Genomic DNA, 14,252 nt, shown 5'->3' with positions numbered 1-14,252 from the left:
CTCGAAGTGGTAACTTTTCTTCTAAGTCGCTTGGGTACCCGTTATTGATGACCTTAGGAGGGTTTATAAACATGGCTAAACAGTAAACTCAAGAGAAGTTGGGTTTATAATTTCAACAGGTATGGGAATCAAGGACATTTTGTTAGCTTTTAACAATTATCATCCTGGCTTTATGCCTGGCTTCATGGAAAAGAAAAAAAATATTCTTAATTTTAGAATAATTTTTCACATGTTTTCTGATCAATTTAAAATTAGAATCTATTTGAAATTAACACTTTATCATGGCTGGGTACTGTTCTAAGCTCTTATCTTAACAACCTTGAGGGGATCTAGATACAGAGGTTTAGGAACTTGTCCACACTCATTGTGAGTAGGGGAGGATTTAAAACCTGGCTGTCTGGCTCTGTAGAGTTAAAGTTTTTATTTTAGAATAATTTTAATTGGGAAAGTTATAAGTAATACAGAAAGCTCCTGTATAAACTTCACCCACAAAATAACTCTTGACATTTTGACGTTTTGTCTTTTTCCATATATTTATATATATTTTCTGAATCGTTTGGGAGTTTGATCCCTTCCCCCTCGGTACTCCATATATCCCAAGTACAAGGATATTCTTATTACCACAGTAAAATTATCAAACTCAAATGTAACAATGATATACTTTAATTTACCATCCATATTTCACTTTTGTTGATTGTCCTATCTTTGATTATGCGTTTTTTTTTATTTCCTTATAGTTAGTACAGGATCATTGCATTCAGTTGTCATGTTTCTAGTCTCCTTTAATCTTGAACAGTTCCTCAGCTTGTTTAATGATCTTGACAGTTTGAAGAGTACAGACCAATTTTTTAAAACACAGAGTGTCCTTATTTTACATTTGAGTGATGTTCCTTCATGGTTAGATTTGGATTATGTATCCTGGCCAAAGCCCAATGTAAGTACCTTATGCCCCCTAGAAACACACTGTCCGTGTACACTGTTGATTTTCATTTTAATTGGTCAATGTGATGTCCTATTTCCCCATTTTATAGTTATTATTTTATATCTACCCTTCCACATTTACCAGCATTCTGTTAAAAGGAAGAGCTCTCCTGTCTCTGCTGTTTATTCAATATTATTACCTAAACAGTTTGGACTCCCTTTTCAATGCTGTATAATTTTCATGCCTCTCATCATTTTCTTGAGCACTTCCTTACTTTCAAAGCACATGATATGTTCATCTTGTAATTTCCCTATCTCAGCCCCCAGCTCTGAAATCAGCTATTTCTCCAAGGAGCCCAAGTTACTTTTAGTGGGAAATACTAGATCTGGGTTTCTTGTGTGCTCACTGCTACTATCAAGTCTGCTTCTGTCCTTTCAGCAGACAGATCAACATGTATTCTAATACAACCAAAGGACAATAAACCTTTAACTGTTGACTGTGTTTCCAGTTTCCAAAGTTGCTTTGGAACTTTATGATCTTCAGTCATGAAATGTTAACTAAGACCCCCTGATGGCAGAAACCAACTATTATGAATGCCATAGTCAGGAAAACTTCGAGAAATGGACTAAACAATTTGTGAACTTGGTCCTTCCAGTACTGCAGATTGGGAGATTCAAGATCTGCATGGTTTTATCCTAGGTACGAGAAAAGGAGCTGCCCCCACCACTATAAAATATGCCACTCCTGTAATAAATTCTCAGAAAAGCAGTGCACCCATTGGACTATTTATCACTAATGTGCTTAGCCTTAAACTTTGTTGAGGACTACTCAGTCTACTTTATTTTCCAATGTGGCCTATGGTTCATCTATTTTGAAGTTCCATAATCTTGAAAGTGGGTTAAAAAATGTAACATTTTAGAGCTGAGAAGGACCTACAATTTGTTAAGGATTAATTGTTAATTTGTATTTCTCCTTTATCTTGAATTTTAGTTTTAAGGTAATCTTATCTCAAAATGGTCCTGCTAGCTTTGCTTTACCTGTTTTCAAAACACTTTTGAGCTACGAATGTTTTCATCCAAGTATCATGTATGATTATAAACTAAAACTAAAGAGGCTTAGAATATAGACAACTCTATCCTATATTCCACTTGATCTCGATGGCATTTTCCCCAAAGAAAATATTTCTTAGCCACTTCTGGTTGTGCTAATTTATTTTGAAAATTATATTTGTTCAAGTCAGATTTACTCTGGACATTCATTGTTGAGTTTCTTTAGGTCACCCTGCTGTTCTCAGTTTCCCAGGTGTTTTGTGTGTCTGCCTTGTGCTATTAATTTTCCCGTGGCCTTGTTCATCAGATCCACAGAAACAAATGCAAGTGTTTTTCCTTGCTTCAGAACATGTGCTGTAATCACTATATCTTCTCCCATTTTAGCAGGTGACATGTACCTTGAAAAGAAACATTTAAATTTAGTTACCAGCAAATAGGTTTTAAAAGAGAAAGTTGTGTGCATCTCATAACAGCCTTATGTTACTTATTTACTCCTAAATAGTTTAAAAATAATATCCTTTCTAATTTGAAAGGCTGGTCCTGACCAAGTTATATCTTACTGATTCCTTATGCACACAAATTTCTTTTCCCAAAAATATAGGAAGGGGTTTTCAACTGCCCCTGCCTCCCCGCACCGCCCTATTTTTTTTTTTTTTTTTTTAGTTTCCCACTTAATATTTATTTGTGGCTAGAGGTTTCCTTGAGCTTTCACTTAATTGGCTTAACTTCCTAGGTGAAGTAACACTTGGTGTTAATATCTTGTCATATCAATATGCAGAATTTATTCAACTCTAAAATGACTTAATAACTATAAGGAATTAATATGAGGCCCTTTTGAATCTCAGGCAGCTCTTGATGGTGGCCAATACTTTGGCAACACATACTTTGCAAGGCCAAAATTATGTTTAGCTTATTAAAAATCCTTTAGGATTGTAGCAGCAGTATCTTAGAAGATCAGGAAATGCAGTGCTAGGTTGGAAGATCTCTGCTCGTAGAGAGATCTTAAGGCAAAGGGTTGTAGAGGGTCTTGAGGCAAAGCAGAGTCATCAAGTGGTCTTACCCTTATCATGTGGAATAAGGTAAGGACTGCTGAATAGGCTCACCAGTGCCCAAGCAGATCCTTCTTTTTGTACGTCTTAATTTCAAAACACCATTTGCATCTTGTCCTGTGATTTGCTTACTGCACTCTCAATTTATTTCCATAGTAGAGAGAGACTGAAAGTTAAGTTAGCCTAAGAAAAGATTTAGATTGTTTAACAACCTGATACATTATTTCCATTGCCCTTGTGATATATCACATTGGCTTTCCCACCCTAACCCCTGCTTCCCCTTCCAACAAAAATCTTTCTTCTCTTGCTTAGGTGGAAAAACCAATTGTCTTGAAACTAAATCCCCGGGCCCTGCACTCTTGAGCGAACGGGACACTGGCAACAGTACTAGTTAATGTGGGAATTTAATTTTTTGCATCTGGAAGTGTTTGACCCCTGCAGGCATTTTCACAACAGTGAAACAAACCTGACATCTGGGGTTCTGCTTCCTTATCATGAGAGCATGTCTGTGCAGTTGCAGAAAAACATGAAGTATTGCAAAACTGGACATTTGTGTTACAAGGCAATGGCGATGTATACGTGAAGGTTTCCTCAACTTTTATTTTTATTCTAGCTTTTCTCTATAGGTACTCAGTACAACCTTCATGAGACATTTGTACAAGTGGCACTTTTAAGGATTGTATGAAAAACAGTTACAAACCGTGAGTTTGTGATGATTTTTTTTCCCAACAGTATGCATATTAGAAGCTGAATGTTTGCCTTTTTGAGTGTTTAGATCATTCCCCATTTATTACTGGTTATATTACTGATTACTTATTATTACTGATATATGTTGTACTTGGAAATTAATTCCTCTAGTTCTAGATTCTAAAACCATGGAATATTTTAAGGCAAATCTATAGCTGCATTTAAGGATGACCAGCTAAGGGCACCTCATGCTTTATTTATGTTATGAATGTGTTTAGTCTCGGTTGTTTGAAATGAGTTACCACGTTGGAAAAAGTTATTTGGGGTACAGTTTGGATACATACGTTATGTTCATGTCGACACTGACTCCGGGTGCTCCCCTTTCTGTGCACATCAGAGCATATGTTGATACGACATCCACTAAAGTGGCTGTCATGCCACCATGGAGGGTGCCCATTTTATTGGTATGCTGCTCTTCTACTTTCACTTCACAAATCACTTTCCCAGGGACAGCAGAAACAAGAGTCACCTAAGTGTAAAAAAAAAAAATTTTGAATATTTGGTGGTATTAGAAAAGCCCAAACAGCCTAACAAGAACTATCATTGGATTAAACCAAGTCACCCCCAAAAAGTTGATTCAGAAACTGAAAATCAAGTTACCAATCTCTCTCTGATAGAAATTAACTCTGATGTAAACTGTTTTGAAATAAAAAGGAATACTTAGGGAAAAGCAGGAGCAGTTTTTCTTAATCTCCACTCCTCTGCAGAAATCAAACATTCCGTCTGAGCTTTTCAGCCTGTGTACAACAACCTGGCATCTCTTAATGTCTCCTTAGAAATTTTGCACCAGCAAAGCCAGCTGGTCCTTGTGACTTGTTAACCCATTATAGTTTTAATTTGGATGTTCTCTAGTTTTTGCACAAAGTAGTTTTTTAGAATGACTTCATAATGAATGGTTTAAAACGATTTATTGGAAGAAATTGAGTAATTTAATGCATTACTAGAATTAATAAGCTTATACCATAAACTTATTTTAATATGAAAAAAGTTTGATAGAATCCAGCAAAGGTAAATTGCTGCTTTTAAGGTCCTGCCCCATTTATGGTATCATAATGAAAAAATTATATGAAAGATAAAATGTGGAACAATGAATTTAAAATGTTATATCAAACATCTTTAGAAAGGAAACTTAAAGAAAAATAATAGAAATATGTTTCTTATATCCTATCTAAATTACTAGGAAAAAACATCATAGATAATATTTAGAAGCTGGAACTAAACTGTGAATGGAATGTGCTGCATCCGGCAATGTAATTCTCACCGTCACCAGAAGTGTTCAGGCAGAATATGGATGAATATTTGATGTGTCTGTTTTTAGATACAGGAAAGGATGTCTCAAGCATTAAATGGTTTAATTCTAGATAACTACTATTTATTGAGCACTTTCATGTCAGGCACTGTGCCAAAGTCTTTCCATATACTATATAACAAGGAAGGGATTATTTCCAGTTTGTGTAACTTAAATTCAGTGGTTTACTCTCAAGGTCACCCAGGATGTGACAGAACTGAGATTCAGATCTAGGTCTGTCCACCTCCAAGTCTCCCTAGTTGCTAACTATAGAATCTCTAGGTATTCAGCGGCCTTTATGCTCCCACCAGGAAGACATTTCAGCATTTCACAAACTATGACTTTAGTTGTTTGTTGTTGTTTATCCCCTAGAAGGCCCTGATGTAAAACAGAAACAGAACTATAAAATATGAACCATCCTAAATAATATGTTTTGCTTAATGGGTAAATCAATGGAAAAGTAAACGTTAGAACGGGATCAAGTCTATTTATACAATAAATGACCTAGCCACAAGATGTCCTCATAAACTAATAATACACACCAAGCAAGCCCAAGGTGTAAACTCACCTTATTGGGGGCATTTACCTGAGTCTGTCAAGCACTGCAGTCTAAAGATGAACGAGATCAAATCCCTGCTTTTAAGGGGTTCCCAGTCTAAAGGAACAGACACACATGCACACTGCAGTAGAGCGAATTACTGCAGATAGGATAAATACAGGTTGCTGGAAGTAAGGATCTTACTTATCAAAGTATGTTTTCAGGGAAGAGACATTAGGAAAGGCATCCTGGGGAATTATTTGTGGATTGAAGGACGGGCAGGGGTTAGGCAGGTGAAGACAGGAAAAAGCCAGGCACTTCAAGAAACAGAATCGAATAGGAAAGCATCATAGTCACCAAAGGTAGTTTAGTGTAATTTTAAGGTATGGTGTGTTTAGTAGAGCTCAGTTCTTAAAGTTCCATTTTATTATCTAACTTTGGCTGGGATGACAAAAGGTAAAACAAATGTCAATTGGATTTTCTACTGCAGACTACTGATTTTGGTTTTTTTTTTTTTTTTTTTTTTTTGGCTGCATCAGATCTTAATTGCAGCATGCAGGATCTTCGTTGCAGTGTGCGGGCTCAGTAGTTGCAGCACATGGGCTTAGTTGCCCCACAGCATGTGCGATCTTAGTTCCTTGACCAGGGATCAAACCCATGTCCCCTGCGTTGGAAGGCGGATTCTTAACCACTGGACCACCAGGGAAGTCCGCCAAAATACTGATTTTAATATTTATCTTTTTCCACAACTTGAAAGGACAAAGGACATACTAAGATACAAAACTGGTTGAAAAGGTACGTTGGAATAGAGATACTTTTGTACTGGTCAGCCAGATATGGCAGAGAAATGCTTTTATGTGTTGCCAATTCTTTTTGGTTTTTTGGCTGGGCTGCATGGCTTGTGGGATCCTAGATCCCTGACCAGGGACCGAACCTGGGGCCCTCAGCAGTGAAAGTGTGGAGTCCTAACCACTGGACAGCCAGGGAATTCCCTGCGTTGCCAATTCTTGTCTCCCTCAGTAAAAATAAGTAAACCAATGGAAGAAGGGATGTCCAACATTGGGATGTCCATCCCAATGAAGGGATGTCCTACCCAACCTCCCAGAACTAAGAAACAGTCTTGCGGTGGAAGAAACCAATGGAGAGCTACCTGTCTGATGAAGAATGGGGCTGGGGGGGCTTCCCTGGTGGTGCAGTGGTTGAAAATCCACCTGCCGATGCAGGGGACACGGGTTCGTGCCCCGGTCTGGGAAGATCCCACATGCCGCGGAGCAGCTGGGCCCATGAGCCGTGGCCACTGGGCCTGCACGTCCGGAGCCTGTGCTCCGAAACAGGAGAGGCCACAACAGTGAGAGGCCCGCATACCACAAAAAAAAAGAATTGGGTTGTGGGGAGGACACTATTTAAAAAAAAAAAAAAAAAGATCTCAGTCAAGATATAGGCTGTAGAGAGCACACGTGTTTATTTGGTTACTAACTATGGCTAACTTTGTGTTACAGACCATGCTCAGAAATGTACATGCATTGTTCTATAGGCATTGAGACCCTGTCTCGATCCTCACAAATCTTTGAAGTAGATAGTGTTATCGCCATTGGACCCAGGTGTCTCTGGCTTAACCACTAATGCAAAACTGCCTCCCCTCACATCTCACCTGGACTGCTGCAGACAACTAGGACCTCATGCATCGGGAGGAAGATGGGCGTGTAGCCTTTTGTGATGCCATGGGATCAGAAATATAGCTGTCATGGCCCCAATAATCCTGCAGGTTGGATGACTGCAATAGATTGGCAAGAACTTTTATGGCTCAGCCCAGTCTGACACAACAGACTCCTCAGTTTAGCATAAAAATGGTCTTAAATGGACATGCGCTCATATAAACATCTGCCCTTTTTCTGTATGGCCTGCAGTGTACTGTCTCTTCCCTGCACCTCAGGCATTCACATGAGTTTATATGACTCATGCTACCACAGCATCCCCCACTGCCACCCCTGACCTGCAGGCTCAAATTCCATCACAGAGAAATATGCTTCAGGTGACGAACACAGTTTCTCCCTTCCTCACTTAGCTTTTCAGTAAAGACATTGAGAAGGGATCCCTAATAGTCAACAGCAATGAAGGAGACAGTCCCTAATAGGAAGCTCTGCCCAGAACCCAGAATTATTCTTAGGCCTTGAGGTTTCCAATCTTTCTGGTCTTTAAGAGTCACCGCCTGATTGGGACTGCTGCTGATTGCTGAGCAGCACACACAGGGCCTCTGCTAATGGATAAAGAAACATGTCTCTGGCTCTGTAAGGGTGTCTGTAACGGGCCTCAAGGAGTGTGGCACATGGCATGAGAAAACCTGCACGTATGTACAAACGTGAGTCAACCAAGGATATGGAATGCGAAAGACCACATGTATGCACAAAAGCACAGAGAACAGGTAATACTGGTGGATGAGAATTTTGTGTATTTGTAAAGGAGGCTGTTTTCAAAGCAATTTGCCCTGATGATGGACACAGCTGATTTCACATGTGACACAGTGCAGATACCAGAGGAAGTGTGTCTGAGGATGATGTAAAAATGCACCTGCATATAAGCAGGAAAAGAGGTAAAGAGTAAAATAGAAGGTGGCAGTGCGATAGGGTGGCAACGGCAAGAAAAATAGTTGGAAATTATGTTAAGGGGCCATAAAAAGGCATAAGCTATTCAAGAATTGTGGTTCAGCCATGCTGCTGTATCAGCCCAACCTTTCAGTTTTATAATAAATGTATGTTTTAGTAGCTTAATTACACAGGTGACTAGACCAATAGTTAAGAGTACTAGCTCTGGAGCCAGACTTAGGCAAGATCCTTTTTTTTTTTTTTAAATTATTTTTGGCCGCATTGGGTCTTTGTTGCTGTGCGGGCTTTCTCTAGTTGCAGGGAGCGTGAGCTACTCTTCCGTTGAGGTGTGCGGGCTTCTCATAGCAGTGGCTTCTCTTGTTGCAGAGCACGGGCTGTAGACGTGTGGGCTCAGTAGTTGTGGCTCGCAGGCTCTAGAGCGCAGGCTCAGCAGTTGTGGCGCACAGGCTTAGTCGCTCCGTGGCCTGTGGGATCTCCCTGGACCACGTCCCAGGCATTAGCGGACAGATTCTTAACCACTGCACCACCAGGGAAGCCCCTTAGGCAAGATCCTTAACTGACGTTTCCTTAGCTGTAAAGTGGAGATGATAGCACTACCCTCCTAGAGTTTTATAAAGATTAAGATAAAATTCAAATTAAGTTAGAATGGGGCCTGGCATATCATAGGTGATTAAAACATTTTAATTCTCATCCTTATCAAAGTTGTGACTCAGACACAACAATCAAACTGAAAGTTGGTTTGGATAGTTTCACATTTGCTTAAATTTTTAAAATTTGCTTAAAATTTTTATTTTAAGCAATTTTAAGGTGCAGGGATTTGCTTAAAACTGCCCAGTTGGAATTGTTTCTGTTGCCAAGATCAAGGATGACTTAATTACTAAATTCAGTGGATGCTTTTCAGCCTGTCCCTTACTTGACCTCTCAGCATTCTGCAACATCTAAACTGTTTTCTGGCCTTTCCTGAACTCCCACGTTCACACCTCCGGATTCTTTTCCTCCTCCACTAGCCACTCCACATCCCCTTTGCTGGCTCTTATTCTGCAATGCCCGCCAGGAGTCAGAGGGTCAACTAATCATTCAGACTCACAAGCCCACCAAAGGCTACAGTTGGTGCCAGTTTCACTCAGGATACAGGACAGTTTCTCTAAGGTTAGGTACTATAATACAATGTTAACACACAGGCAGGGAGCGGACAACTTGGGTTTAGATCCCCCTTACTAGTTGTGAGGCCTTAGAAAAGTTAAGCTTCTATTTACTCATGTGTAAAATGGGGATAATAATAGTACCTGCCCCATCGGGTTGGCAAATGGCAGATTTTATCAAATTATTCTAGAATGCCTATAAAGGTGGATGCTATGAAGGCCTCTGTCACATCAATCACATTGGCAAGATTTCTCTCAAATACAGCTTCTCTGCTGCCTTGAACCTGGAAAAGAGGGGCTAATAGAGGAGGAACTTCCTCACCACCTACAGACTGAGGATTGGGGCTATCCACTGCTCCAGATCTCCTCTCAAGAGGGAAAGCACAAACTTGGGTAGAATTTTTGCAGCTGATCTAGTTTGGAATGTAGTACCTGAATATAGAGTCATTCCCAGGAAGGAATTATGCCCTGCAGGAATGTAAATATGGTGAGCCAGTTATGATAAAGCCACAAGTCAAACAGCAACAAAGAAGTTGAAATAATCTCTGTTCACTGAGGAACAGTATTCCAGAAATATCTATTGGCATATCATGTCGATAAATTTTAAATAATATTACTGCCCTTTTGTGGTAGATCCCAAAGCCTCAAGGTTTTTCTAGTAAGTATAAGGTCAATTCTTACCTTCCTAATCATTTCTGTAGTCTTCAAAGGCTGCTTATCTTTCTCAACCCTGTATGTCCTCAAGGTTCAGTCCTAAATCCTTAATGCTTCTCTCTAGTCTGTGTTCTTCCTCTTGAGACATCTCATTCACCTACACATCTTCACCTCTCATTTCCACAAGGATGACTCTACACAATTTTACCTTGCTTCGGAACTGCCCTCCCTTATTTCTTTGTGTGTTGGATTCCACATGGTATTTCCAGATCTCACCTGAGATTCCAGATCTCACCTGAGATATGTCCTTCCACATGTGTTATTGTGGGGGAAAGAGTTCCACTGGCAAGTAACTTAAACATAATAAGGTTAAACATGTTTATCACAGAACTAGTCAAAAGTTTTAAGATATAAAAGGGATGTAATGGCTCCACTCGGAGGAGAGACATAGTGGAGCCAAATTCAGAGAGACAGACTGTAGATGAGGGTTGCCAGGGCTGGGGAAAAAAGGGAATGAGAAGTTATTGTTTAATGGGTAGAGTTCCAGTTTTGCAAGATGGAACTCTGCTATGGACTTGCTCCCAAAGAGCTCTCAGTGAGGAGAGGGAAGACAGAAAAATCAACAGATATTTTCAATAATGAATAGTAAGTCCTATGATAAAAGTTATCATAGGAAAGTTCTGGAGATGGATGGTGGTGATGTTACAACCATGTGAATGCAATGATTACTATTGAATTGAATACTTTAATATGGTTAAGATGGTGAACTTTATGTTATGTGCATTTTACTACAATTTTAAAAAGGGGGTATACAACATCAATGTTTTCTGAAATTATTTATTCATAGAACTCTTTTTTCTCAGGGCACATCTGATGGGACTGTTCCTTGGAACCCACTTTTCTCCTCTGAGACGATAAACTCCTAGAGTGCGAGGAATTGTGATTGGCATTTCTTTATAACCTAGAGTACTTAGTTTGTTGACTGATTTAAAAGTGCTCTTATAGCAAGAACAGGACACTTTCTTTTTTGGGCTTAAAACAAAGTCATTTATTAGATTTTGATTCTGTCAGTTGGCAATTTAGGCGGGGCTCAGCCAGCCAGTTCTTCTGTCGGGCTTGCCTGGACTCACTCTTGTTTCTACAGGCAGCTGGCAGATTGCTAGGAGCTGGTTGACTTAGATGGCATAATTCACATGTATGGTGCTTGGTGCTGGCAGTTGGCTGGAGTGATGGGAGTGACAGACCACAGGTAGGACATTTATTTTGCATGTTAGTTTTTCTGAATCAGTGTTTTATAAAAGATAGGTTTTGTGGGTATTTATAAACACTGATAAAACAGAGGTTTTAAAAAGAGAACAGGCTTAAATAAAGAAGTTCTAATGTATGATCTCATGCACTGACTTGACATCTGTACCATGACTAATTTTGCAATTTGCCTTTTTCAACAGATCATTTTTAGAGGAACAGAAAGTCACCATCATTTATCAGATTCTATATGCCAGGTCAAAACGTCTGTCCAAAAAACAAAATCCCCACTGGAACATTATCAGCCAAATTTTCAAGTGTTATTCTACTTGATTCATTGATTTTGTGGGAGTGGGTGATGGAGCAGACTTGACACAATAGTACTGTACATCTCACTTGCTTCTTACACCCAGAAACATTATTCCTTCTCACCTTTGCAAAAGCAATGAGGTATAGAGGACAAGTGTGTCTGAGAGACAATACACATCTTTACTCCAATTTAGTTTTAACAATATTCTTGCATTTTAAAATCCTGCACTTAAAGTGAGCATTTCTTGCCTTGAAAAATCTCTGGTGTCATATTTAAATCACCAAAGGGACAATTCTTTGACATAAAATAATTTTGTCAGTCAAGGTCCAGTGAGGCGCAAAAACCACACTAGTTATATTAAGAGACTTAAAGAATTGTTGGGACTTCCCTGGTGGCGCAGTGGTTAAGAATCTGCCTGCCAAAGCAGGGGACACGGGTTCGAGCCCTGGTCCGGGAAGATCCCACATGCCACGGAGCAACTAAGTCCGTGCGCCACAACTACTGAGGCTGTGCTCTAGAGCCCGCGAGGCACAACTACTGAAGCCCGCGCGCCTAGAGCCCGTGCTCCGCAACAAGAGAAGCCACTGCCATGAGAAACCCGTGCACCGCAAAACGAAGAGTAGCCCCTGCTCGCCGCAACTGGAGACCCAGTGCAGCCAAAAAATAAACTAATTAATTAAAAAAGAAGAATTATTGGGCTCCCCTGGTGGCGCAATGGTTGGGAGTCCGCCTGCCAATGCAGGGGACACGGGCTCGTGCCCCTGTACGGGAAGATCCCAACATGCCGCGGAGCGGCTGGGCCCGTGAGCCATGGCCGCTGAGCCTGCGCGTCCGGAGCCTGTGCTCCACAACGGGAGAGGCCACAACGGTGAGAGACCCGCCTACCGCAAAATAAAAAACAAAAACAAAAGAGAATTATTAACCAAAGATTTAGAGAAAGACCACGTTCAGTTCCATGCCAACACATGTAGAAATCGCAAGATTTGAACAACCAACTGAAACTTCAGTGCAAAGACATGGTTCATATATTCTTATAGAGAACAACAAAGTTGCAATTTATCTAGTTTTGACCTAGGACAAAATGAATGATAAGAGGATGGTTTAAGTCAAGTGTTCAAAACCTCAGCACTGTTGACGTCTGGAGTGGGTGATTCTCTGTCGTGGGGACGGGGGAGGGAACCTGTGCAGTGTGGGATGTTCAGCAGCATCCCTGCCAATAGCCGCTAGATGCCAGTCCCACCCCTCCCACCACACTCCAGTTGTGATGATCAAAAATGTCTCCAGACACTGTCAAATGTCCCATGGGGAGCAAAACCACCCTCAAATGAGAACCACTGGTCTAGATCACGTTACCTTAAAATTTATGGTAAAAGGAACCATGTTCACGACTGGATTTATACATCACTAAGCATAAACCTGTACTTTAGCCTGAGCAACTCTTCCCACACGAAAAGTAGACAACTACAAAATCCATTTTTGATAAAATTAACAAATACAGAGCACCTACTATGATACTGACCTGTGCAGTTAACATGGTAGCCACTAGTCACCTGTCAGTATTGAGCACTTGAAACATGGCTAGTATGAATTGAGATGTGCTGTAAGTGTAAAATTCACACGGGATTTCAAAGATTAAGTACAAAAAGTACTCTTTTCTACTGATTACATGTTAAATGTTTTGGATATAATGAGTTACTTAAAATATTTTACTAAAATTAGTTTCACTTCTTTTAAAAATGTTTATAATATTGTAATAACAATTATATATTACAATTATAAAATTATTATTATAAAATACCTCATTCAAAATGGAGTTGGGAAGCCCTGAAGGGGGAACTTTCCCCCACTTACCACTCCTCCCAGCTTACTTTATAAACCCCAGCAGGAAAAAGGAAGATTTTCTCCTCGTCCAGCAACAACCCAGCTGCTGAGAAACCTCCGCAACTCAACCAATGAGACGACCACAGCCCCAGCTCTCCTCTCCTCCAGCGAACTTGTTCAAAACAGCTCCTCTCAACATTCTCTTCTCCTCGCTATAAAAGAACAGTTGAGGACTTGCCTACAGTTGGCCACAGTTTGCATGTCCCAAAGTGCAATTCCTCTGCTATTTTTGCTGGCTAAGCCATTTTGCTGACTAAACCACTTACGTTTGCGTTTTAAAGGCTGACAGATCAATGTAGGCACACCTAGCACATAACTGTGCTCCATTAAAGTAGTAATTATTATTACTAAGGTGAATTTAGGGACGCAGTCCAACAGAATCTAGCCAGAGACAATTTATTCAGCGCTCACCACGAACCAAGCATGGTGCGTTCTATCCCTTCATTAGAAACCGCGCCTTCGCCTCTAATACCTTTTCCAAACTTCTGTCAAAACCGAGAGCCTTTCCTGAGAACTTTATCGCCTCCAGCAGACTCTTTGCCTTACAGCTCATCGTGGACCGTTCGCCGGCTCCCAGGCCCCACTCAAGAATGATTCTTGGAAGAGCAGGGAAGCCCGGAAATTCGCAAAAGAACAAGGACAGAAAGGGCGAAGGGTTTGCAACCTTCTGGGCCCGCGACGCGCTCCAAGTCCGCACTCGCGCGCACCGGCGGCCCCGGTGCGACCGCGGCTCGCGCACTGACGTTCGGCGCCTCGTTGTGACCTCGCGCGCACGCGCCGTTTAGCCCTCGCCAGCCCGGGCCCGCTTTCCTGCTGCGCAGGCG

The 14,252-nt window shown here is 40.8% G+C and overlaps 1 protein-coding gene across 1 annotated transcript; it reads right to left on the bottom strand.

The window, feature by feature from the left end:
- Positions 1-1,473: 1,473 nt before the first annotated feature.
- ACOT13 (acyl-CoA thioesterase 13) lies at positions 1,474-14,161 on the bottom strand. Its single transcript, XM_060023553.2, has 3 exons — positions 13,901-14,161; positions 4,052-4,236; positions 1,474-2,369 (listed from the first exon to the last, which is right to left on the bottom strand). The coding sequence occupies exons 1-3, from the start codon at positions 13,979-13,981 to the stop codon at positions 2,213-2,215; spliced, it is 423 nt and encodes a 140-aa protein (XP_059879536.1). The 5' UTR covers positions 13,982-14,161; the 3' UTR covers positions 1,474-2,212.
- Positions 14,162-14,252: the final 91 nt, after the last annotated feature.

Source organism: Delphinus delphis, chromosome 10 (genome assembly GCF_949987515.2).
Source record: "Delphinus delphis chromosome 10, mDelDel1.2, whole genome shotgun sequence".
Classification (NCBI taxonomy): Eukaryota; Metazoa; Chordata; class Mammalia; order Artiodactyla; family Delphinidae; genus Delphinus; species Delphinus delphis.
The sequence above is the reverse complement of the archived record's forward strand: the minus strand, read 5'-3'. Positions and strand labels throughout refer to the sequence as shown.

Coding starts and splice junctions, on each gene's coding strand:
- ACOT13 (XM_060023553.2), bottom strand. CDS start 13,981: ATGAGCTGTAAGGCAAAGAGTCTGCTGGAGGCGATAAAGTTCTCAGGA. Junction 4,237..13,900: donor TTGACAGAAGTTTGGAAAAG/GTATTAGAGGCG, acceptor TTTTACACTTAG/GTGACTCTTGTTTCTGCTGT. Junction 2,370..4,051: donor AGTGTCGACATGAACATAAC/GTATGTATCCAA, acceptor TTTCTTTTCAAG/GTACATGTCACCTGCTAAAA.